Consider the following 25,637-nt stretch of genomic DNA (forward strand, 5'->3'; position numbering starts at 1 on the left):
TAACGACAGGAAGCATAGCAACTCTGTTGAGCCCGTGTTCACTGCTGACCCCGGGACACTCAAGAGTTCTGGAAACACTGATGCTGGCATTTCTGCGTGTTTAACCAGCTGTGGTAAAGGGCACAGGGACTGTAAACTGAGGCGAGTATAAAGGTTCAAATCGACCTTGCCAACTGAGGAGCTGTGTAACCTGCTCACTGTGGATGACAGTGCAAATTTCCCACACCCACGAGGGTCTGGAGCTCCGTGACCAGTTGCTGGCTGTTATTCTTTGTGTTCTGTGTTTTTTTTCCCCTCCTCCCTCAGTCCCTCCAGGCTCTTACCTCTCTCCTCCTCCTTTTCCTTCTCCTTCTCCCGGACAACCCTCCCCTTGAGGGCTCTGCTCCAGGTTCCTCCGTAGTCGCCCAGCTTGGCTCTCTCGCTGGTGTCCTTGCTCTTGAGCGAGGGTCCGTACCTGCGCGTGATGCTGGAGGCCTCCCCGGCGTCCCGGAAACCTCTGCCCAAGTGCAGGTCACCCAGGAAGGGCAGCTCCGCTTCGGACGGGCTCCCCGCCGCGGGGCTGGCCTGGCTTTGGGGCACAGCGGGCTGGCCCACGAAGCCTGAATGCAGGAAGACGAGGCTCCCGGCGGTCAGGTAGATAGCCAGCAGGGTAAAGAAGCGCACGGGCTTCCGGCGGAAATATCGGAAACACCGCTGGAACTTGAACCAGAGCTTGGCCATAGCCGGATCATTCCGGACTGGCTCAGGGCTGGCTGGGCTGATGGCTGGGAAGGGGCGTGGAGGGCGTGGCTTCCCGGAACTCCACAGGGTTGAAACTCCGAGAGTTTGGTATTCTGATCCCTCCACCAGACTCGGAGACACTGTAGCAGGTCAGCACCTGGCTGAGTCCGGAGGAGATGAGGACAGAGGTTGCTGGTGTCCCAAGGTTAAGGAGAGCTGCCCGGGGCCAAGAAAGAGGAAGTACAGGACACGATCCCCTTTCCCCACATCTTGTTCCTCAACCCAGAGTGTGGCTAAAGAACTCTGGCGACGGGGACTGGGGAACGGAGCCCCACCGTTTCTGCTCACTCGGGCCCCTTCTCAGCCCCCTGGGCTGTTGCGCCGGATTAGTTCACCGAGGGCTTTAATGCTGGCCTCTCCTCCAGCTCCAGCGGGCGACCGAGCTGTGTGCCACCTTCTGGGGACAGGTGCTGGGAGGCCTCCATCTGCTCAGGCTTCAGGGCACCAGGCTACCACCTGCAACACAGCAGTAGACACATGTGTGAGGCCCCCACCAAAGCAGGGACTGTAAAGAGATACCGAGAGACCTCAGGAGGGGGCGCAATGGCCCTGAGAGGACTGGAGGCCAACAGCAGCAGCAGAAGCACCCTGAGAGCAGGGCCGCATGGGATCCAGGGCTCCGGAACCTCGCCTGCACTCTCTGCCACACTGGAACTCGGGTGCTTCAATCCTACCGGGTTGGGGGCTGGGGTTTGTTTAGGATCTGCATACACCGTCCTGTGGGTTTCCAAACACCTCACGTATCCTAGACCACCTAATACAATGTTTGCGTTCAAGTTTTTTTTACAAGGCACTAAAGACAATACTTACAAAGGAGGGCTTTTCTAGGCATTCAGTATAGACCCGGTGTGTGTGCGTGTTGAGTGTGTGTGCATCTGTAAGGGTGTGTTTGAGTGGGTAGTAGCTGTGTGTCTGGAGGCCAGAGGTCGATGTTGAATAACTTCTGCAGTTACTCTCCCCCTATTGTGTTTTGAGATACCATCTTTTCAACAAAACTGGAAGTTAACTCAGCAACACTGCCTGGCCAGGGAGCTCCAGGTATCCTCCTGCCTCTGCCCTCCCAGCAATGAGGCTCTGGATTCAGGTTCCCATGTTTAGGTGGCCAATTTTTTTTTTATCAACTGAGCCATGGCCCCAGCCCCTCACTGGCTTTTTTCACCCACGGTGGTTGGTTGAATCTGCGTATAGAAGCTGCCAGCTGGGCAGGCCGGAGCTGCTTGCTCTTCCCTGTCTACACAGGCTTTGTCTCTATTTGTCAAATATGCATGCGAGGGTTTGTGGGTTCCCACAAGTCCAGAGGAAACCTCAGAGACGTGGCTGCCCAAACCCCTTCATTCTCACTCTCCCCAAGGAATATTAAAGGAGACCAGCTGTGTTCCAGCTCAAAGCTGAGATGCAGAGATAAAACACACTTCCCAGGGCTCCTGTTCTAATGCAGAAATCAAATCTCCAGGCAGCCATCACTGCCTGAGGGGAAATGGGAAGTGAGGGAAGCAGGCTGAGGAAGCAACCCATCCGCATGATCAGTATTTGCTGATGGCCCCAGGTGGCCAGCTCAGTGCTTCCTCCGTCCATCTTCTCTTCTCTCCTGTCTCACCGGCCAGGATGAGTAGGGCAGCATCACAGTTTAAAACCACTGGGTTGCTTGTTTTTTGTTTTTTGTTTTTCTTGCTATTTGTTTTTTGTTTTAGATAGGGTCTTGTGTAGCCCAGGCTAGACTCAAACTTGCTCTGTGGCTGAAGCTAGCCACGAGCTCCTGTTCTTCCTGCTTCTACCTCGCAAGTGCTGGGATTACAGGTAAGTGCCCTTATCTTGCTTGGCCAAACCACAGCTCTTAACCTCTCTGATTCGGCCTCTTCCCACACACTCTGGACACTTTCTGACAATTCAGAGATAGCCCCAAGGCAAGATTGCATCTCTTTCCAGCTACTGCAGCGACTTCCCCTGGTCGGGGCCTCTCTGAGGAGGGTCTGATTGTTGGGAATTCGAATTGTCCTTGGAGCTGCTGAGAAGTTCTGACTTTCCAGTTAGCATCTCTGGTGTCACAAAATGGGTGGCCTTGGAGAATGCTCATGAGCACAGGAAGCTGAGAACTCCATTTTGGACTATTTGCCAGAAGGAAAACAAGGATGGAGATTAAGTGCTGGGCAATGCTGTTTCACATTGCCAGCAGCAGGGGGCGAAAGGACGCTCTCGGCCAACGCAAGGGGGACCCTATAGTCCATGGCCAGCAAAAGGGCCCCCGGGTGGCCCCTCAGGCCACACAAAAGCACAGGAGCTTCACTGAGATGTTGGGTGGTGTCTGCCACCCCCCTCCTTCAACAGCTCAGCACTTACTGCACCAGCCACCTTTTAGGCACGTGGAACTGGTAACTAAGCAAAGCACAAAAATCCACACACTTGTAGTGCCAAATGTCCGTTTGTCCATCCATCACCTTCAGCCTCTACATACCTACCAATTATCCACCCGTCTATCTTTGCATTCGTCTGTCAGCCTGTCTACCCATCCATTCAGTTCTCCACTTAGCCAGGTACCGTCTGTCCTTCCAGTTACATGGAACAGGCTTCTTCCATCAAACCTGACGCTTCAAGGTACCTTTCCTATATCTGCGGGGTCAAAGGCTGCTCCCTGGGGGAAGCTGTCCTCTGCTCCATGTTCCCGTGCTCCAGGGATTCCTCAGGATCCTCAAACCTGACACTGTAAACCCAAAGCTGCAGAGCAGGGATATCCTCTAGGAAGGGCCCGGCCAGGAGGCAGAAAGCAGTGGGTGGAGCCAGACCACAAGAGTCCTGAGTGCCAAGGCCCTGCTACTGGCACCGAACTCATGGGTGTTCCACGGACACTGCATTTCAGGCCTCACTCCACCTCCTGGTTTTTGAGGCAGCGCCTCCTGTAGCCCAGGCTGCCTCAGATTCACCATGAAGCCAGAGACGACCTTGAACTTTCAAGCTCTTCCCACCTCCGCCTCACAAGTGCTGGGGATATGGGAATGCACCTCAAATGGTTTAAGGGGTCTGGTACTTTGGGAGGACACCCCTTCCCCACCTTGAGCACTGAAGATGACAGATCTTTAAGTCAAAGTGTGAGCCCTGGCGAGAAGCCCACCTGGGTTCATCTAGCTGGGAGAGAGACGCGTTTTCACCAGCCTCCGTCTCCCCGCCTCTCCCCTCCATTGTTGGAGGATTGAACGAAACTGTAGGAAGACAATGGAAACACTCAGGGCTGCCCGCTGCCCACCTGCCTCCCCAGGCTCCCGTGAGCAGGAAGCTATCTGCCACATAGTGAGGAACACGGTGTCGGTCCCTGCAGCGGTTCCCTTGCTGGTGATGTTTCTATGTCTGCCTCTTTGGTTGTTCCCCCTGTGTTCTCTCTATATTACCTTAAGTGGCTGCCAGGTGGGCGTTTGGGGGACACCGAACTCATTAGCAGCCAGGCAGAAGACAGAAATAGACGGGCGTGGGGTGGGCTGAAGACTCAAGGAAGAGGGACAGAGAACAGGGGCCATGCCACCTCCCCTTCAGGAGGATGGTGCAAATGCAAGTTTCCTACCCACACCTTCCTGCTGGGGCTGGGAGGGAAAGCCCCCCCCCCGGGAGTCTGAGCCCCGCACACCATGCTGTAACCCCAGCACCTGGTGTTCAGTCCGTCCCCAGGCTGTTTGCAGTGGAGGAGGTGAGGACAGAAGGGGCTGCCCCTCACCCCAGGCCTTAATGTGAAATCAAGATCGTGTACCTAGGGCTGATGGGCTCAGGTAGTAGACGGGGGTGGGGGGGTGGGGGGGTGGAATCTGGGGCTCGGGAGGGGGGGAAGGATATTGAATCACTTAGGGTGGGTCTCCGAGTCACAGTGCCCTGTCCTCAGAGGAAGCTAACCGCTTCTCTACCTCCCGGAGCTGGCAGCCCTCCCCCACTCAGCAGCTCTCCCTAAGACCGCATCTCTCCCTCCTTCCTCCCTCTCACAGACAGAAATCCCCCTCCAGAGAGAACAGGATGGGATAATTAGTTAGCCATCATTCGCTGAGCATCTACTTTATTCTGGGTGCCCTGTTTAAAGGGCTTTCAAGCCCGCCCTACCTCTCCCTCTCTCCTCACTGGGTTTGAGGCAGCTCCCCCAAGTCCATAGACCTTGCACCCATCCACAGCATTGCATTGGCTCCAGCGAGCTCTTTCCTCCTTCTATCTCTATCGCCTGGGGACTCTGTGGTATTGATGCCCTTCCTTGGCAGTCACAGTGTCTGGACCTCCTTGGGCTGCATTTGTCTCTCTGTAAGGTGAGTCAGTCACAGAGAGATGCTATGTAAGGTCTGGGGTTGTCACTTGTTGAGGATGCTCTCATGGCCCCCTGCTCTTTACTGCAGGAGACCCCGAGTCTCAGTGTCTTCATCTGTGAAATCTGTCCCTGCCTCAGTGGGCATGGGCAGGGTCCTCAACAGAAGCCCTGAATGCAGATTATTTTTTAACACCAGAAACAACCAATGTAGGGGCTGAACCACCAAGTAAGAGATTCTTGAGGGAGACTGGAAGGAAACTTTTAGGCTAGGGAGAGGTTGGGCCTTTCTTCCCTACACCAGAGCCTGACTTGGGTGGTCAGAGGCAGCTGGGTGGGGGACTAAACAGGTCTGGGGACCAACTAAACCTATGACGGAAGTTTTCCTCAGAAATAGCTGCAGAGAAACACAGCTGGTGAGAGCTGATGGCTTCCTGGTGCTGGAGAGGAGCCTGTCTGGGTCATCTCTGTCTTCACCTCCTACCTCTTGACAGCATGGACCACTGGTGAGATGAGAGGCCCTATTGCTGAAGGAGGTGTGTGTCTCCCAGGAAGAGTTTCTGTCCAGCCTGGGAGGCTTGTCTCACATACCTAGCCCATACACATCTCCTGGCTTCATCTCATTTTGCTTTCAGAGTTTAGCTTAATCTGTTATCATAGTGTATGTGTGTGCCACATTGCATGTGGAGGTCAGAGGTCAGCTTCCTTAGTCCTCTACTTATGCTGTGGGTTCCGGGGGCTAAAGATGGGTTCTGCAGCAAGTGCTGAGCCAGCTGGTTTGCCCCATCTTTTGTTTTAAGATGAAGGTCTCATATAACCTGAGCTAGCCTCAAACGCCCTATGTACCTGAGGATGTCCTTGGACTGCCGGTCCTCCTGTTCCCACCTCTTGGCACACCCTGTAAAGCTCAACATTGTCCCATCTTTCCTATAATACCGTGCAGCCCTGAGGTAGAGGAGCAGAGAAACTGAGACTCTTAGTTCTCATCATTGTTTACCCAAAACTCCAAACGAATCCATTTCCCTCTGCCAGTTTCTGTTTCACGGCTTCTTTAAAATCCAGGGAAACTGAGGCAGGGAGTTCCAGAGCCTCCTAACTGCCTGGCTGTCCAAAGACAGAGCAAATGTCATTCCCCAGTGAGAAGAAGGAGAAAACAGATGAGCAGAAAGGGGACACTGAGTGAGGAGCCAAACCTTGGACCTTGACGCCTCCAGGGGCTTGGACACCGTCATCAGCACACAGCACCGGGCACAACGTATGGGCTCAGAGAGTCTTTGCCACACCCAGTCTCCAGAGAGCAGTAGCCTAGGCCTAACATTCTCCTCCATCCAGCGCAGCCACGGCTACTGGGGAAATCGGGGGAGTCCTTATTCAAGGGCCATATGTTGCCAAGGAAACCGGGTCCCTTTTGGATTCTTAGTCTTCTTAATAAAAGGATTTTAAAACAGACTCAAAAGGGAACTTGGGGACAATTAGTGTCTGAGAGAAAAGCAGCAGGGTAGGCAAGCTGTGAATCCTGGCAGCTGCCTGGAGGAAGGAGATGGGGAAGAGGAAGAGAGAGCAAGCCATGTCCTTTTAAGATAGGGTCCAGAAAAGCCAGAAGGTCCAGTAATGGAATCCAAGCATCACAGGGCAGATGAGGGGTAGGGACAGCTTCAGAGAAAGAGTGAGAAAGCCCAACCTGCCTGGGAATGAAGACACAGGCTTTGACCAGGATCTGAAAGGATAAGGAAGAGGGAAAAGAAAAAGTTCTACTTTTCAGAGTGAGAGGAGTGTAGCATGCCTGCTACAGGAGGGGCTTCTGGGACAGAAAAGTGCTTTTGGGGTGATGACCCAGCTCTGCTAATACTATTATGGCATTTATATGTCACATTATGTCCAGGACCACAGAACACGTGACACTGAACACAGCCGTGAAGCCTGGGACACGAAGAGTAGCCTCCAACCCCAAGAAGGAAGCGTATGCAAATGACAACAGGCCTGACCTTCAGAGCTGAACCCCACCAGTGTTGACAGTGTGGGCAAGGACTACTGTGCTTTCTTACTAACTGCTGCATCAACAAATATGACCGTTTGCACATTAAGGTGACCATGGTTGGCTGTAATTCGTCACACATTTCACACAGCTAGGAGAGTGGATTTCGTTCGATGTTCTAACACAAGGAAATGAGGAATGTCCCAGGCAATGGATGAGCTGGTCCCTCTGATCTTCTCATCACACATCTCACATGGACGGAAGCATCGCCCTGGGCTCTATGACACACACTATTATTTTAAGCTGCCATTAAAAGGGTTTGTAATCGTTGGTTTGGATATTTTCCAGGAAAGGATGGTCACATCCTTGCCCGCTCTGGGCTGGGAAGGTAAGAGAAGCTGTAGAAAGGGAGGCCTGGAGAGAACAAGGCAGGAAGCTATGTTCTGTCCAGCGGTTCTGATGACCCGGCTGAGACACAGTCCCTATCTGTGGTCCTCTCTACCAGGCAGCTGGCTGCCTTCTGCAGCCTGGATCATTCCCTTCCCCAAGAGAGAGCCTCGCGTAAAGCAGGGCCCTGGGCCCCTATCATTAAGCCATCTGGAGTCATCGCTCTCCTGCAGGCGCTGCTGTGTCGTGGGTCAATTAGTGTTCATTTGCATAGGCATCCTTAATAGGCTGCTAATTGTCAGGGGGATAATGGATGGTTCTGTTCATGGGCAGAATGTTTATCCAGGGGCCAGACCCATGGGGGTGGCAGAGCTAGGAGAAAGAGAAAGGAGGAGACCTGGAGGCCGAAGGAGGGCATGGGAGGAAGGAGGGGACCAGTTCTGCCGCTCGGAGCCTGCAGCAGTGTCTGGAGGTTGGGCTTCCCTGTGCTCCAGCCAGCTTCTCCAGTCTGCTCGGTTAGCATAACCGGAAAGCACAAGTACCGAGGGGGAAACTCTATGGGTCCAGAAGGACCCTCTGGGAGCTGTCTAGGAGCTGAGAACTCCAGAGAAGGTCCCCAGCAGGGGGACATTGGGCAGCATGTCCTGACTGGATACTGGGACAAGAGTGGGTTCATCACACACAGGCTGCACCTAAAGCTGTCCCCAAACCTGTGGTCAACTGTGTCCCTGCTTCCCAAGGGAGCCCACACAGGGTGGAAGAGGGAGGTCCAAAGGTTCCTTCTGGGGCGAGTGATGCTATCCCTGCTCAGAACCAGGAGGCACAACCCCTTCTTGGTGGGCCTCAGGCCTGTGGCCACAAACCGGCGGTGTTCTGTGTGGCCTCTTGACGAACACATCTCCTGACCTGTGTCTGAAAAGGGGCTCGTGTCCCTGCAAGATGCCTGACACAGACAGGACAGAAGGAGGTGTACAGGTGATATCAGAAAGCAAGGTTCTCCAAACCAGCCAGGACAGGCCTGAAGGCTTATAAGAGGACTCAGAGAGCCTAACAGAGGGACCAGGGCCACAGAGCCAGGCCAGAACTGAGTAGCTCCAGACACTCCGGTCCTGTGTCCACACTGCTCTTGTTCAGCTCCTTCTAGCCACAATCACCAGCATACCGCCACTTGTTGACACACCCAGTGAGACTCTAATTTGGGAACAGTGACTACTTCCATTAGAAACTCTTCCCCGGAGAGGAATTTTCCACCCAGGATCAGCCAGAGAGTACGCATTGGCTGGGGGAGGAACTTCTGCCCACCCCTCCCCTGACCCAGTAGCTCCCTCAAGGCCATGAGAGACCCACTGCAGTTTGGGCCTTCATGTCCCCCATCATGGCCGCTCCAGGGGACTGCACAGTGGTTTTAATGCTCCCTCGACAGACAAGAGAGTCAATCTGCTTAACAGAAGTTCAGCCGATAAGCAGCCGGACACCACTCAGACCCAGGCTTGTGCGAATCTAGAACCTTCTGCCCACTGCCGACCTGCGGCCTCCAGTCTGAGGAGAAAGCAGGGAACGAGGACTTCCCAGCAGGTGCAGAGGTCACTGGCCCTCAGGAATGAATTTTCATCATGGCCTTCAGTGGCTAGAAGGGTTCTACGCCACCAATATCTCCTCCAATGCCCCCCTCTCCCAGAGGACAACCACAGGCAGAAAGAGAATGTTCCCCAGCTCCTCAGTCAACCATCTAAACATCACCAGAGGAGACGGTATCGCAGCCCCCTCATGGCACACCCCGAGCCTGCCCTTTTCCCACCTAGCACAGTCATGAACCATTATATCCCACGCTGTCCCTCCTCACACCCAGCACAGATTCCGGTCCTGGACCCCACTCACACACAAGGAACAACAGCTGCTGCCATTCGCTCCAGAAACCTGGTTAGTGCTAGAAGCTGCAAACTAGATTGCTCAGCCCTTGGGAGTTTAAAGTGAGCGGCTGGCTGGAGCCTGAAGGCCCCCAGGCCAGGTTCATGTTTCTCCCCGGCTGATTGTCAACCTGAGCTGTTTTCAGCACCACAGGCTGGTCACACCCAGCCCACACCAAACAGCACTGTTTGCCTACCTCGATGGAGGCCCAGTTTCTGACCTGCCCTGGAGAACAAGCTTAGGCAGGGCCAGTGCCCTTGGGCCCATCACTCAATTCATAAAGCTTTTACCCAGCTCTCCATCACTGACTCTATTTGGGGGTTCAGTGCTAGGGTTCCCATTTGTAGGACCTTGTGCTGGGGTGGCCAGGGTCTAATGACTGGCAGTAGGCTCTCTGACTGGGACATCTAGATTCTGGTTCCTTCTGTATGGAGGTCAAAGCTCCCCAGTCATGCTTCAGTGCCTTCCAGGGACTGGGGAGAAAGACACACCCATGAATTATATATTTCCAGTCAGCTCCAAATCGCTCAGCAATTACAGAACACCACAGGAGCCACAGAGGGCAAGAGCCTCCCTGTGGGCTGAGACATAGCTGGACAGAAAGGACCTCACCAGCCAGGGGCTGGGTTAGAAGTAAGTTTATATTTTTGTTTTGTTTTGTTTTGTTTTTTTCCAAGCTATGCTTTGAATAATACAGGGAAGCCGTGTGATGGTTCTTAAAATGATTTGATATCATTCATCCATCCATCCATTCATTCACTCGTGTGTATGCTTTGTAGCGCCCACATGGAGGAGGAGGTCACAACACACCTTGAGGGAGTTGGCTCTCCTTCCATCATGTGGTTTCTAGGGATCAAAGTCAGGCCGTCAGGTTTGGCATCAAACTAATCCATCTCGCTAACCCACCTTGCCAGCCATTTCATGAATTGTGTTGCCAGTTCGCTGCAGTTTGACTCTTGGCCCTGACACAGGCAGCACAAAGAACGTGGGAGCCACTGAAGGCATCAGGGCTGCAAGTTCTTACGTATAACACGGGATGAGAGCACTACTTCCATCCCGTCTCCCTGGCCGTTGAGCTGGGTGACATAGTGTGTGTGAAATACTCCTCAGGGGCCAGGCACATCACAGTGGTGCTGGTACAGGGATCACCTGGATGCCTTGCCTGGAGAGCAGGAATTAGCCCAGACAGCCATGACAGGAAGGCGGGACAGAGTCAGGATAGAGTCAGGGGCCCTTGTCTCCCTGAGCTTTCATTTTCCCAGCTTGATAGCCCATGGCTACCCCGTTGCCATGGGCACAGGGAAAGGTAGGGCTGGGTCAGAAGTGAGAGGGGGCTGCTACTTATCACTCTGTTTATTTGGGGGGGGGGAAGCCATCCCTTTCCAGCCCCAGCATTAATAGGCTGCTGTTGAACGTTTTAAATTTAAATTTAGACGAACGTCCCCCCACACGAATGCTCATCGCCCACACACCCCCAAGAATAAATCCACCCGGTGAAGGGGAGACGTCTGTGTGCTTACATCCTGGGGGTGAGGGAGCAGGGAGGGCTGGAGTATGCAGGAGGCACCTGGGGACAGGGAAGCCCCTCTCTGTTGGTGGCTTTAGGCCCTCCTGCCAGGAGCACTGGACCGAGAGTCTGCCGTGCAGGGCTGGGCCAGTGGGGCCTCGGCTAGCAGGTGGAACTGACTCCCTGTCTCAGAAGCTGCATGCCTCTCGGAGCTGTTTCCTGTCTACAAAGGAAGTGGTCCCAGACCTGCTTCTGTAGGCTTGCCCATGCCCCAAAGTCGGGTGGCTCACATCCAGGAAAGCTTTGCCTGCGTTCAGCGCCCTGCTGTGGCTTCTTGTGCGGCTTATTACAAGAAGGTGTGGGTATTTGCCACCTCACACTGTCTTCTGAGAAACAGCAGCTGCCCACAACAGTTCCGTGCTAGGCAAGAAGGAGCTCAAGCCCTGTCCTCTTTTTGTTCTTCCCATTTCACCTTCAAGGTCATTCTACGGCTGTGTGGCCTTGGCCAGGTAGATTGGCCTGCTCTGCTTGTCTAGATAAAATATATGTGTGTGTGTGTGCGTGCTTCCCCCTAGTTTTTACCTGCTGTCCTACTCCAATACTCAATACTCACTTGTTCAGTCAATAGACATCCCTTATTACTAGCCTCATTAGCAGGCTAAAGTTTGCCATAGGGGACCAGCCTGAATTGGAGGCTTTACCAGCTGGGAGGGTTCATCATATGTCACCCTGGGGACCGAACACTTACTTCACATCTGGGGAGTGTTTGTTCTCCACTTAGAGACCCCCTCATCTTCCCAGGCTCGCTCTGGGTCAGGGGCACCACACTCTGGCTTATTCTCTCAGCACAGACAGACAGAGGTTGTGGACCCAGTGCTCAAGAGGGCGTGTGACCTCTGGCTCCAGGAAGCTGGTGGCTTTGTAGTTTTGGACTTGGGGTGGGTGTTGGTTTAGTCTCCCCTTACTCAACTTTCAGGGCCTCAAAACACACAACTTCCAGCATTTGAGATGATTCTGTAAGGTCCGCTCCCCTAACCCCCACATACACTTCCAAACACAAGGGTGAGAAACTGAGGATCCCAAAGGTCAAGAGACTTGTTCAAGGTCATGTCGCTCTTTGGTGCAGAGCCAAGACTTCAACCTGGCCTGCGGGGCTGTGTGCAGGAGTGAGGCTATGTGTGTGTGTGTGTGTGTGTGTGTGTGTGTAGTTATGTGTGTGAGAGTGCATGTGCAGCTGTGTGTGTGCACATACATGTGGCTGTGTGTGTGTCCTTCCTCCCGGCACCCAATCTCCTGTTCCCATAGGAACGGATGCTTTGGAGTTAAGTTTCCCCATGGCTACGTGGGGCACTCTACTCAGGAAGGCACGTCTCCAGAAGACGCTGGTGGGCTGCGTGAGCACACCATTCCTAAAGGAAGCTCTAGTCCCCAAGACCGAGTGGAAGCCTGACACAGCAAGGTAGTCCCCAAAGCCTCCCAAGTCAGAGGGCGACAGCTCGGCCACGCGCTGGGTTCCATTTGTGAGCTTACTCATTGATATTTTTAAAGAGGGGGTCTCTCTGTATAACCCACTCTGGCCTTGAACTCTCTATCCTGTTCCCCCAGCCTTCTAAGTGCTCGGGTCATAGGGCACATCACCACACCTGGCGTTAACTTAGTCTTCTGAACCAACCCAGTGACGTTTCCCTAGAATCCCCAGGAAGGCTGCAAAATGGGGGTTCTCAAACTGTAGCAAGCCTAGGAACCTGTTGGGATCCCACGCTGTGTGGCCGGGAGCACATCTCTATGGGAGACAGGAGACGCACACTCAGGTGTGCGACCATCCCAGGGCCAGGGCTGAGATGGAGCCTGGCTGCTCCAGGGCACATGGCCCCGACACTGTCCTCAGCCAGCGTCTGCTGAAGGAGATCAGGGTGGCAGGATGTGGCGGCCAGCTCTTTAATTAAAGCCTCGGCGAGAAAACATTAGGGCAGCTGAAACACACAAAGCAAACTCAGTGAGGAGAGGCTGGGGAGAGCCCCCAGTCACAAAGGCGGAAATGAAGAAGGGAACAGGAGCCCTCTGGAGAGAAGCAAGGTCGCTCCTTGCGTCGGTAGAAATGTCCGCTTACTGCGATTTCTAATCATCTCCCTCCTCAGTTGCTAACCTTCGAGACATGGTTGCCATGCTTACAGCAGAATCTGAATCCAGATGCGGAGGGAAATTCTGCCTGTTTCTGCCACCCTCCCACCCCAGGCAAGTGGATCCAAGCTGCTGACTTCATGCCCCAGGGGAGTACTACCCAGCCTCGAAGAAACTGGCTACTCAGACCAGCCAACCCTCATGAGTCATACAAGCCGACATGACCCAGAAAGAAGCTGGAGTCTGAGGGCTGTCGGTGTCTAAAGGGGGAATGGACTCTCGTGTTTCTTGATTTGGGCGCTGGGTGCTGAGTTACATGCATTCGTCAGAGCTCCCAGAACGGCAAGCTAAACCGGGTGGATGTCACTGTAGGCGAATTACACTTAATAAAAAACCTGAGTGCAACAACAAGCCCCAGTTGTGTTTTCCACTTGGCCAGCTGCCTCCCCAAGGGGGCAGGGTTGACACCTGCCCGCTCCCTTACCCCGGCCCCTGAGATGCTCAGCTGGGCTGGGGTGCTTCAGGGAACACCTGGATTCCCACGTGCCCCCCCCCCCCCGCCCCCGGCCCCCTCCCTCTTTTCTCCAGGAGCTGCAGGGCTCAGGGTTATTTTGCCCTGAGCAGCACCAGCCGCTGAGCTGTTTCTCGGCAGGCAGCTGCCACCCCCTGCTGTGTTTACAGGAAAACACATTTGCACAAGGTTTTGTTTTTACCTCTGCCTCAGCAGCCTGGATCCTATGAAAGCCCAGGGCAGCCTGGTTATCCAGCTGGAAGCGGCTGATGGAAAAAGGCTAGAGTAGGGCAGCCCAGGTAAGGTCTTATTAGAAGGTCAGGGGCCCTGGACTTCTAGGTTGAGGGCACAAGAGCTGGTGGTGTTCGGGTGGTGTGCGCTGATAAGACCCTGACAACTCGAAGCCCCTTTGCTAGGGAGGAGATGCCCTTACCTCATTTGCAGGAGCCTCTCCCACCCCCAGCTGGGAGGAAGTGGAGCCTCAGTAGATAGAATCAAGTGTCTTCTCCATGGTGGTCTCCCGTTATAAATCACTGGCTTTCACCAGCCACTCTGGTGAGCTCAGCTCGGCTTCAATTCCCCCTTTCCCCCCAACATCAGCTGTACTGAGTGCCTAACTCCTCATCTGAGAGACCATTGTGCTTAATCTTGATCGTTAACAGACAGGGCCTGAATCCCTTGGATGGAATCAACTGGGCATGATTGTGAAGGAGTTTCTAGATGGTTGTTCAGTGGGGTGGGAAGACCTATCCCACAGTGGGACCATCCTGTGGGGTCCTGGGTCACAAGAAAAGAAATCCCGCTGAGCGCCAGCATTTATCTCTCTCTCTGCTTCCTGAGGGATGGGTGCTGTTTAAGGAGTGGTGGGCTCGGGACATCTGTGTTCTGTGGATACTGACTAGCACAGGCCCCGGGTGATACCAGCACACTCGCCCACCACCCACCCCTTATCTGGCCTCCCCCGGGTGGCTCCAGCTGCCTCAGCGGAGGAATTGGCTGGGCTGACTGAGCCCCGTTTGCTTTGGAGCCTCCTGCATGAAGCTATGAGGCCAGCCTGGGTTCAGAGAGCCTTGTGGGTCAGAAACAGTCCTGTAGAGATGCTATCTATGGTGGTGAGGTCCAGCTCAGCCATGCCTAGCTCAGGGCTGCCCTCCTATGTGTGAAATCATCAAGATTCCCTTTTCGTGGGGTGGACAGGACTATCAAAGCAGGGTCCGTAAGAGCCGGTGCGGCTCCTGAACGCCTGCACAGTCAGACCCTAAGTGTGTGGCCTAGGGCTGCTGCTTTATGTCCATTCCCCAGACTGGAACACGGCGGAAAGACAACTTGTTTAGTGCGTTGCAAGTAGCAAGGATGAATTCGGCAAGCACAGACCTTGTTCACAAGTTCCTGTGGAGATGAAGTGTCAGCAGAGATCAAAACATGTGGAGAAATGCACAGAAGTACATGTTTCTCTTTGTCACAGCCAACATCGTTGTTGCTGCCACCACTGTCAACCAACACCATCATCGTTGACATCATCACCAACATCACTCTTGACGTCACCATCATCACCATTGTCACCATCATTTCCATCACTTCACCATTGTCACCATCCATATCATCACTGTAACCATCACTGTCACCATCTTTATTGACATCATCATCAGTGTCATTGTCAACATCACCAGTATAAACATCACCATCGCCGTTGTCTATGTCATCATCATCACTGTCACTGTCGTCATTGGCGACATCATCACCATCATTGGCTATACGATCATAGTTACTGCCAACCGTCACTATGGTTGTCACTGTCGACATCACCGCCACCATCATTGTCATCATTGACACTGACACCCCCCCATCCTGAGTATTGTGCTTGTCATCATCATCACCGCCGTCATGCCCTGCCTCCCTGCGGTGAGAACATGGAGCTGCTTGTTGGCACTGAGCAGTACATTGTGTCCGACCCAACCACTGACGTGCACGGAATAAAAGCTGGATAGATGGCTCCTGGGTGGAAGTCACACAGACACCCACACCCCTCCACCTAGGACACTGTCTTTCGAGGGAGAACACACAGCACAGAGGACGCCCTGGAGACAAATCCACACACTGCCTTTCTGGCTACTCGGAGTTTACTGCTCCCTTCCCGGCACGGGGAGGCTGTGCCTCCAGCTTCTTGCCCTCCCTTTGGAGAAGATTCCAACCAGAATCACCTCTCTTGGGGCTGACACGTGCACCTGTACCACTCTAGCCGTTTTTGTGGCACTCTAGCCATTTTCACAGGGTCTGAATAGTCTCCATGAAGCAAGTTCTGGGCAGGGCCACAGGTGTGCCATCTGGCTGGCTCCAGGTTAAGCTCCGTAAGCCAGCAATAGGACACTTGAAACAGGGACACATGCACAGATGGATGTGTGTGTGTGTGTGTGTGTGTGTGTCATCCTGTATAGCAAGACTTGGGGCTGGGAGAACTGACGAGGACAGGGAAGGGGATTTCAAATGGGGGGAATGCCTTAGAATCGACTGGAATCAAGCACTCAGGAAGCTGCTTCCTCCGAGTTCACACTGCCCTATCACATTTGACCTTTCTGACGAGGCCCATGGACAACTAAGTCACGTCTGTCTGGTCTGTGTTCCGCAGTGTCGGGGACACCAGAGCGTGGAGCTGCAGCCTTACCCAGCCGGTTGTGCTGAGCTGCAGGGCAGGCAGAGGCTGCGGGCTGAGCTGCAGGAGCAGGCCAGTCAGACTCTAGCTCCAGTCTCTGCCGCTGTTATTTGTTTTGATACTGGGTTTTGCTCTGTAATCCACCAATCCTCTTGCCTGGTCCTCCCAAGCTCGGGGATTACTGGCATTCACCATCATCTCGGCAGCCCATCTTTCCCACACAGTAGAGAGGGCAAGCCTGGCTTCCCTGATGGCCGCTCTGCCTGGATTTCATTCAAGCTAGCCTTTGCTGAGCCTTGCCCCGTGTCAGTCAATTTCCATGATTATCTAACACAGATCTCCCAAGAAGGATTCCAGTTATCCCACTGAAAGATGGGCTCAGGAAAGACAGGCTCAGGAAGGGGCTAACTGCCTTGAGCTGTTAGGAGCACAAGAAGTGTGAGGATGTGAATTACACAGAGGGAGTTCTCTGGGGATGGGAAGTCAGGCTGAGACCTCAGAGGCACACACAGTCACCTGGCAGGGTGTGGCAGGACAGCACTGAGCAGGGGCAGATGCACAGAAGGACTGTGCCTCGGACTTTCCTGTCGCAGCCAGGGCTCTGGCTCAGCAGTATGGAGCCAGGTCTCAGCCATGGCTGCTGCCTCCGGGTCCGTGTCTCCCCATCTCTCTGCTCCTTCCTCATCCCCTTTACCTCAGGAGCCCAGCGCTGTGACCAGCTAAGCTAAACCAGTGCTCCGCCAGAATCCAAAATAGCTACTGCTTCCAGGTGAAATTAGTGAGGAGGAACACTGCCCCATTCATCAGGCTGACAGGCAACATGGCCCCGGGATGAGGAGAGAGGGAGAGAGAGAGAGAGAAAGAGAGAGCAAGCACGTGTGAGTGTGTATGAGTGCACGAGTGCATGTGTGTGAGTGTGTCTGTGTGTTTATACATGTGTATGTATGCATGCATGAGTGCGTGTGTATGTATGTGAGTGCCTGTGTGTCTATGTGTGTATTCATGTGCATGTGTGTGAGTGAGTGTGTGTGTGTGAGAGAGAGAGAGATCATGCATGTGTGTGTGAGTGTGTGTGTCGCTGGGTTTCAGCCATCAGTCATTTCTTTGGGAAGATGTGGGGACCTCAGAGTGGTCCCCACCCCTTTTCCTTCGCCTCCCTTCACTCCCCAGCATTCCCAGCCAGTAAAACTTCCTCAGAGTTGACTTCACACTCAGCTCAAGGAAAATGTCCCTGCCTGGCCTGAGCCATGTAGCCCAGCTCATCTCCCCACCACGGCCGGACACAGAGGTCAGAGCCTTGATTGGGGACATGGGGGTTTCTCACAAGTAGATTTGGGCGCCTGGGAGAGGTGACGCTGCGGTCCTTGCAGGCAGCCAGAGCTCAGGGGATGTGATGTGAGGAACTGACATCTGATGGGCGTCATTTGAGTCTGGACCAAGCCACAGCTGAGGCAAGATCCTGGTGGATCATGTGTCAAAACAAATGATTCTCTTTCCAGAAGGCGACACACACCACTTTAAGCCCGTGGAATCCTGCCCAAGTGAGGGGTCCTGCAGACAGCCTCCCAGGCCTCTGAACACTCTGGGTCGGGACTGTGTGTGGGCGAGAATGGGATCTGAGGCTAGGTGCTGGGCATCCTGAGACAAAGATTTAGGATGGGCACATACCCAACCCAAGAGGTGACATCAGATCCACAGGGCATTACGTCCCCTCACGGTTTCCTCAAAAGACAGCGGTCATAAGGACTATTTTGGCTGTCGCCTACCTGGCCAGCATGTTTTGCGAGTCACCTCAGGTTTAACAGTCCTGTTTGCAGGCGAGTGAAAAAGTGCGTGCGTGAGTGTCACCGGGACTGGTCTTGTGTTTAACCTTGGCAGAATCCCAAGGGCCATAAACACTCCTGGGAATGGGAATGGCTTCTGCGGAGGCTCTCCAGGGAGGAGGCTTGACTGACAGAGCCATAGCTATGCGGCCACCTCAGGAGTTCAGCCCGCCTCCCGCATCCACCCTTGGACACCTGCTTCAGGGGCCTGCACCTCACAACACCTAAAGGCAGAGCCATCCCTTGGGTGTCTTTGAGGCATGTACAATGACCCTGTTGTATAAACATGGGGTCAAGGTTCAGAGAGATAAATCTGCCTGTCCAACGTGATGAAGCAAGGCGAGCTGGCATTCAGGTACAGGCCCTACACAGAACCAAGAAGATTTCAATAGGACAATAGAAAGTACCGAAGTCACCTTGTCAGCGATGCCGGCCTGAATAAACTGCGGGTCACAAAGCCAGGAAAATATTCACTTTGAGTCACCTGGATTAATGAGGAGGAGGGCCCCGGCTATTGCCCACAGATCTTTAACACTCTCAGCCTCAGGCTCAGAGCCCATCCCACACAGGCTGCTGGCCTGGCCCCCTGCTGCCTTTGAATAGAAATGGTGATTAGCCTCTTTAGGGGAAAGCATATTGGTTTCATATTTTCAGGTAAGTTAACTTCCAAACAGTGTTTTGGTAAAAAATGTAAATCAATGCAAAGAGAAATGAGTAACTGTGGGAGAAAGCATGAAGCTGGCATGCTCCTGGCTTTCATCTGGGAAGAGCCACCCCATGCCCAGTGGAAGCCAAACTATTGTCAGCTCAGCAATGGAGGGTCTAACTCAGAGATAATGGAGCCTGCATGCCCCCTTCTCCCTAACTGTCCCAGGCTCTGGGTTAAGGCCCAAACCATGCTTGTTTGCTAAGGCTGGCAACCAAACACCACAAACCAAGCTTATAGCTGTACCTCATGACTGGCAGCTGCCCCACTCCCCTCATGCCTTCACCCCTGCAGGCTGCTCTCCCGTGTCTGTTTGCCCACATCTTAAATGTGTTTTTAACTGTTTGACAGTTTCATACATTTACACAATAAACTTCAGCGGCCCTCACAGCCCACTCCCCTCTCCCACTGGAGCCTTCCTTCCTGACACATCCACCCCACTTATACCTTCTCTTTGGGTGAGACCCACTGACTTTGACCAGGGATGCTTGCACGAGGCTGGGTAGAGGCTGTTTTACTGCACACCTTACCTTCCCCAGCTCTGGCTCTTGCGTCTCCCTTCCGGGGTGGTCCCTTAGTCTCGGAGGGAGGGATGTAGCCGTCCCATTTAAGGCTGAGCACTCACTCCGCCATCACTTGTTCTCTGCATGTTGGCCAGATTTGGGTTTTCATAGAAACCTTCACCAGTCAGGTTTTCTTTGGCTCACAGTTCAGAAGTTTTAGTCCATGACTACCTGGTCCTATCGTTTTTGGGCTGTGGTGAGCAGGAGAACATCATGGAAACGCATGGTGGAGCAAAGCTTGTCACCTCATGGTGACCAGAAAAAAAGAGGGAGAAGGGGAGGAGAGGAAGGGAGGGAGGGAGGAGCTGAGGACAAGATAGTCCTTTGAGGGCACACCTCAGTGACTTCCTTCTCCCTATAGGCCATTCTGCCAGTCCCCACTACCTCCCAACCATCCACTCAGCTACGAGTCCATCTGTAGATGATCTGACAGCCAGTTCAGAGCCCTCAGCACTGCCACAGTGGAGACTGAGGCTCAGCAGGTAAGCCTTCAGGGACAGGGACACTCCAGATCCAACTGTCCCAAGCCCTGAATGCACTCTGACATTTTCTTTACGGTGGCACCGCAAAGCATGTTGCAACTTACGCCATTTGACAGGTGAAAAATCTGAGATTCAGGGAAGACTTCATTCAAAGCCACAGAACCATTGCGCATCACGGTTGCCCAAGACCCACAAAGTCAGGCTTTGAAGTTCTACCTGCCTGCCTGCCCGCTGCCCGAACGTCCCTTCACCTTCCCGGGTTACCCTTTCTACTCTGTGAATGGGAAAAGCTGAAGCTCCCAGAAAGGACGATGAGGCCACAAGCTGCTCAGGCTTCTCTGAGGGGTTTCCGGACATCTCCCAGGGAACAGCTTCTGGACTGTCTCTCAGGTCTCTCAGTCTGTGCCAGGGAAACCAGCAGACACTGTACACCACTTGGGAAGAGTCACATACAGTCATCTACCGAGGGTTGTAGCTTCAAGGTGGTCTGATTCACACCACTCACACTCAAGAAGGGTGTGGAGGGCCTGACGTGCTCCATGACTACAAGTCCTTAATGGGGATCTTTCCCCAGGCTGTGGCTACATAGCCCAGGTCTCTTGGCTGCTACTGGGCAGTGGCAGTGAGCCATAACTCCAGGGGGAACCAGCATGCTACACTGAGTTACATCTGAGCTGGGGTGTCCTACTAAATTAGGCATTCAAAGCCTCGTCACAGTCCTGTTTGGGGCTCATGCTGGGGTAATAAGCGTAAGCCGAGGAATGTTAGAATTGCCTTGCACTGTGGATCGGGTCACCTGTCACATGCGTGTCACATCACACTATGCCATATGACACCCATCAAATCACACCATTCACATCAGATCATGCTACATCACATCCGTCACACCATACTGCATATGTCTAATGTCATGTCACACGTAGCTCCAGAGGGCTGGGATTCAGAAGGAACCCGGTCCATCTAGCCACCGGGATCTCCAGAGTCCTGGGCCAGCCTAGCCCAGCAACACTGTCCCCACCCCTGCAAGACACCCCATCGTGACTTGCTTTTGTTTTGGGTTCCGGAAGCCACTCACATTGAGAGGACCCCAGCCATGAGCCTCAGAAGGTCAAGCGTGCACCCCAGACCAGCCAAACCCCTCTGTTAACTGTGAGGCTCTCACACAGCTGGTCCTGTCTGGGAAAATGTCTTTATGGGAGCACAGGAGAAACCCAAGGGGCCTGTGCTGCCAATACCATGCCCAGTGATGCCAAGCCAGGGCCAGTTTTATGCTGGAAAAATGTCATCGGGGAGAAAATCCGGCATCGTCAACATCTCACCTCCCACAGCTGCCCTCCCAGTAAGGATGTTTCAGGGACCCTCTGGGCCTGGACACCGAGGGCTCCCTGTGCAGAACCACCCGGTCCCGTTCATGTGATCTGAATAGTGGGAGCAGTGTAGCTCAGTGTTTGCTGAGTCCTTACTGCCTTGTGGGCTAGTGTGTGCATGTGTGCGTGAATCTGGCAGAGACCGTGCAAGAGAAACCCATTCCATGGGAATGCTCTGGGCAGGGGCAGCTGCAGATGTGGGGTGCTGAGCTTAGCCCTCCCATCTCTGTGTGACTTTCCCTGGACAAGCAGGTCCTCTTCCCCAATGGAGGTGTAAGTGCCAAACCAGTTAACATGACCCAGGATCAGCACAGGGCCAGGCCCACGGAGAACCAAGAATGCAAGGGACTGGCTGTAGGACTCTAGGCGCAAGGGTGGGGACAGCCTTCAGCCAGGAGGGCTTTGTCTGTCCCAGACACGGCAGAAGGGACCATGGCTACAGGATGGTATGGCTCATACTAGGGAGTCTCAGGAGAGATGCTGGCTACAGTGCAGAGGCTGCTCCAGCAGAGGCGGCTGGGTCAGGGCAGCTCAGGATCCAGGTGTCTAAGACACAAAGACACAAAGAAGGAATGACTCTGCCTGGTGTCTGTCACCCTCCTAGGTGTGGCTCCAGCTCTTGGCTCTGTGTGGGTTGAAGGGCTGTGTCAGCTGCCACCCAGAAAGGACTGAGCAGCCGGCAGAAAGGCTACTCTGGCCTTTGTGCTCTGGCCCTCAACCTCCTACTCACTCCCCTGTGGCACTAGCCCCCTAAGCCTTGCAATTTAATCCCTGGGTGTCCAGTTCTTGGCCTTACTCCAGGAAGGGGGGTCAGTGGGGTGAGCTGCAGTGTTAGCATAAATTATTGATATGGAGGGCGGCAGCCGCTGGAGGGTTTTTGTGGGGCAGGCGCCCTCGGAAGCTGGGGCAGGGCTAGTGAGAGAGAAGCCCCAGGCAGTGCCGTGGCTGGGTGGCTGAATGGCCTCAGATGAGCCGGCCCTGAATTCCAGAGGATTCATTCCCATGACATCCCTGTATCTGTCACTCTTTGTAATTTCAAGCAGGTGGCCGGACTATGACATTGGAGCAGAGACAAGAATGACCTTCAAGCAAGGGCTGCTGTGGTGGTCACAGGGAGGAAGGCCAGAGTCTCAGACTCAGATTCTTCAGGGGAGGGGGAGGGTTGATAGCAAAGGGATGGGCAGAAGGAGGGGGAGAGCCACCACTCTGCTGGGATGACAGTGTCACCTCAGGGTCCCCTAGGACATCAGCATGCACTCAGGGATCCCGGATCTCTGCATCTGTTCAAGACATGTCTCAGTGTTTAAATCTTAGACACTAAATTAACTTTAAAGTTCTGGGTCTTTTTATGATATGTGCTGCTGGATGGCTCAGGCTGACCTCAAACTGGTGATCCTCCTGTGTCTGTTTCTGGAGTGAAGGCATTATATTCCTATGCCCAGGCAATCCACTGTTTAAAAATCCAGAAAGGTGCACTGTGTAGGTGGGAGAAATCTCAGTGGCTGTGAGGGGCTCAGAGCGTAAGGGAGTGAACGCTGCGGACGGAGGTCTGGAGAACTGAGTCAGTTCCGAATGGTGCCCACGTGAGGGTCATTCTACGCCTGTCACCTCTGCAGACTGTACAAAAGAGGGAGCCCTCAGCCACACCGTGGCCTGAGTGACAGAAATGCGGCCCCTAAGCTGTTGTGATGGGATGCTGCGGGGCACCTGGAGGCCGGCAGGAGCGCTCTACTTCCTGCTCACTGTTTTTTCTTTTCTTCTAGCTAGAAAACTTTCCCCCAGCTCAGAGAGCAAGTAAACACCCCCAGTGAGCCAGAGGGAAGCAGCACCATGAAGCCTCACTCATGGTGTGATTATCAGAGCATCCACTGCTGTGACAGGCACCACGACCAAATGCAAACAGAGAGGAAAGGGTTAATGCGGCTTAGGCATCCCAATCACCTCACCAGGGAAGTCAGGGCAGGAACCTGGAGGCAGCAGCTGATGCAGAGGCCATGGAGGGGTGCTGCTCACTGGCTTGCTCCTCCCGGCTTGCTCAGCCTGCTTTCCGACAGAACCCAGGACCACCAGCCCAGGGACGGCCCCACCCATAGTGACCTGGACCGTCCCACATCATCCCTCCATCATCAGTCAAGGAAATGCCATACAGACTTCTCTACAGGCCAATCTGATGGAGGAATTTTCTCTACTGAGGCTCCTCCTCCCAAGTGACCCTAGTTTGTGTCCAGTTGACCAACCCAACCAGGACACTTGCCCTTCTCCATTTGCTAACCCTGCTCTCTGGGAGGAGGTCAGAGGTGTGGAGGTCAGGGTGGGTGGGACAAGGAGAAGACCCCAAAGGGACATCAGACACTTGGTGCCTCCAACACCAGCTCCACAGAAGACGTGTCCCCAGGAGATCTCTCATGCCATGGAAGAAAGAATTAAGAGTCTTCTGTGGGGGTTCTGTGTTGGGTTTGAGTTGAGGGGGTTCAGGAAAGCTGAGGTCTCTTGGACAGCTGCATTTGGGGGTTGAGATGGATTCTACACACCTTACGGGCCCACGCCCATCTGCCTCTGTGCAATTCCACAGCCTGTCCAACCCCATTATTCAGAGCACTGGCTCCTTGCATGGAGACCGGGCCAGGTTCCAGCCCGTTCTTCAAAAGGCTCCTCTCAAATCCTGCCACCACTCGCCATTCCTGAAAGTACGGGGTCCAGCTTATAGGGAAGTGAACAGATTGGAGAGGGGACCGGTCCCTGTGTTTCCCGGCCTCTCTAGAAGCACTTGCAGCTGTTCTTGGCCGTGTTAACGCCATTGGCTAAGCAGAGCCTTTTCTGTTACCCAGAGGAGAATCCCTCCACGCGCGGCTTCCAGGTGATCCCTGGGTAAGAGGCATGTAGGAGGGGAGGTGCCCCCCCGCCTTCCAGCCCAGCCCCCTCCTCTCCGTGACAAACCAGCACGTCTGGCTCTATCTTCTCCCCATCTGACTCTGCCACACGACACAAAACCAAATTAAAAAAAAAAAAAAAAGACTATTTTCTGCTCACATGAAATTTTTAGTTTTGGCGAGCATTCCAGAAAACACTTTCAGCACAGGGTGGCTGAGCCATTGAGCTTCTCCAGAAAGTCTGCTGGGACAGAATGGAGCGTGGGGGGCGGGGGACCAGTTCCTACAGACATCCCTGACAGTCCCCCACACCTCCAGAATGGCCTCTCAGCCAATGGGGGTGGCGGGCCATTATTAGGATAAACGCTCCATGCCAGGCGCTGGTGTTTGCAGGCTCGTTTAAACCTAAGCACACACTCCTGCTCCGTATCATGGGAATCGAACTGTCCTCTCTCGGTTGGTCAGTCAGTCACTCAAAAACCAGATCACATCTAAGTCCTTGCCATAAGACTGGTATGTGGCTACAAGGCTGAAGAAAACCCAGCTTCCCCCTGAGAGCCAGGGTCTGTGTGTGTAAGGAGCTACGAACGCGAACGCGTACGAGTTCGGCATGGTTCTGGTTTGGGCCGGCACTGGCTCTCTTCCAAGGCTGTCAACGCCTCACAGCCAGTCCTAACAAGCTTCCAGCAAAATCACACCTGCGCTAGAGAGAACACGAGAGCTGCCCTTTTCATGCAAACGGGGGAACTGAGGCCTGGAAAGTAAGGAATCTCGGCTGAGGCTGCTGAGAGGGTGGGCAGTGGGGGTCAAACAGGTCTTCCCACCCTCTCTCAGGGGCCTCCCCCTGCAGGCGGTTGTGTTTTCTCTGGGCTCTGAGTTGAGCTGCCGTGTGTGTGTGTGTGTGTGTGTGTGTGTGTGTGTGTGTGTGTCCAGACCTGCCTTCCTTATCATGTCAGTGGCTATGTGGTTATCACAACAGAAACGGGGATCCTTAGGAACATCCCAGGTGAACACTGTACCTCTATTTCCCATGATTCTTCACTCAGGAGGAGACTTGAGGGGAGTGGGACTTGATTAAAGGTCCAAGTTTTAAAAAACCTCAAGTTTGGGGACACCCTGGAAGATAGAGCAAGGCAAAAATTGCTGCTGGCGGAGCGGAGCTGGGGCGCTGGGGCTGCACACAGAAAGATGTCTCCCTCAGGGAGCTTCCAAGAGCCTCTTCTGCCCTCAGACACGCCCACACCCTCGTTCCCAGAACTGTGACAGCGTCACCTCACGCGACTGGATGTGATGGGTAGGTCTTGAGATGGGAGGTTGGCCTGGGTCACTTGGGGACATGGTGGAATCATGGGGGAAAGAGGCAGGTGAGGACACCAGTCTGTGAGAACTAGCTGAGGCCTGAGTGTTGGTGGGTGCCAGCTTAGGACGAGAAACAGGCCCAGGGTTGTGGGCAGCTTCAAGAGGCTGGAGAAGGCCTCTCTGGTATCTCCGGCATGTCGGTGTGACCCAGATCTTGGCATTAGCAGAGCAAGATCCAGCTTGGCCTTGGGGCACACATGTCTGTGTGGCTGCTTCAAGGCAGAATGTGTGAATGCTACTGAGAGGAGCACACACTCCGTACCTCCAGCTTTCCTCTCAGGCCTCTGGTGGAGCTGGCCTTCCATGTCCTGCTGCCAGCAGGGCACAGGAGGAATGGATAACACTCTCCTACCTGTCAGCT

General features: G+C 53.9%; 1 protein-coding gene and 1 long non-coding RNA gene across 3 annotated transcripts in view; one reads left to right on the top strand and one right to left on the bottom strand.

Moving 5' to 3' along the window:
- The window catches only part of Wscd2 (WSC domain containing 2), a 79,728-nt gene that overhangs the window by 36,920 nt on the left and 17,171 nt on the right, over positions 1 to 25,637 (bottom strand). For both annotated transcript variants that reach the window (XM_021661940.2, XM_060382595.1), the window contains exon 2: positions 324 to 1,236. In XM_021661940.2, the coding sequence (XP_021517615.1) occupies positions 324 to 720 (397 nt within the window). In that variant the 5' untranslated portion in view covers positions 721 to 1,236. The remainder of the gene's footprint in view (positions 1 to 323; positions 1,237 to 25,637) is intronic.
- Positions 9,863 to 13,314, top strand: LOC132653509 (uncharacterized). The gene is made up of 3 exons (XR_009591239.1): positions 9,863 to 9,950; positions 12,130 to 12,283; positions 12,963 to 13,314. It is a non-coding gene; the product is annotated as an uncharacterized LOC132653509 (long non-coding RNA).

This window comes from Meriones unguiculatus, chromosome 4, assembly GCF_030254825.1.
Source record: "Meriones unguiculatus strain TT.TT164.6M chromosome 4, Bangor_MerUng_6.1, whole genome shotgun sequence".
Taxonomy (NCBI): domain Eukaryota; kingdom Metazoa; phylum Chordata; class Mammalia; order Rodentia; family Muridae; genus Meriones; species Meriones unguiculatus.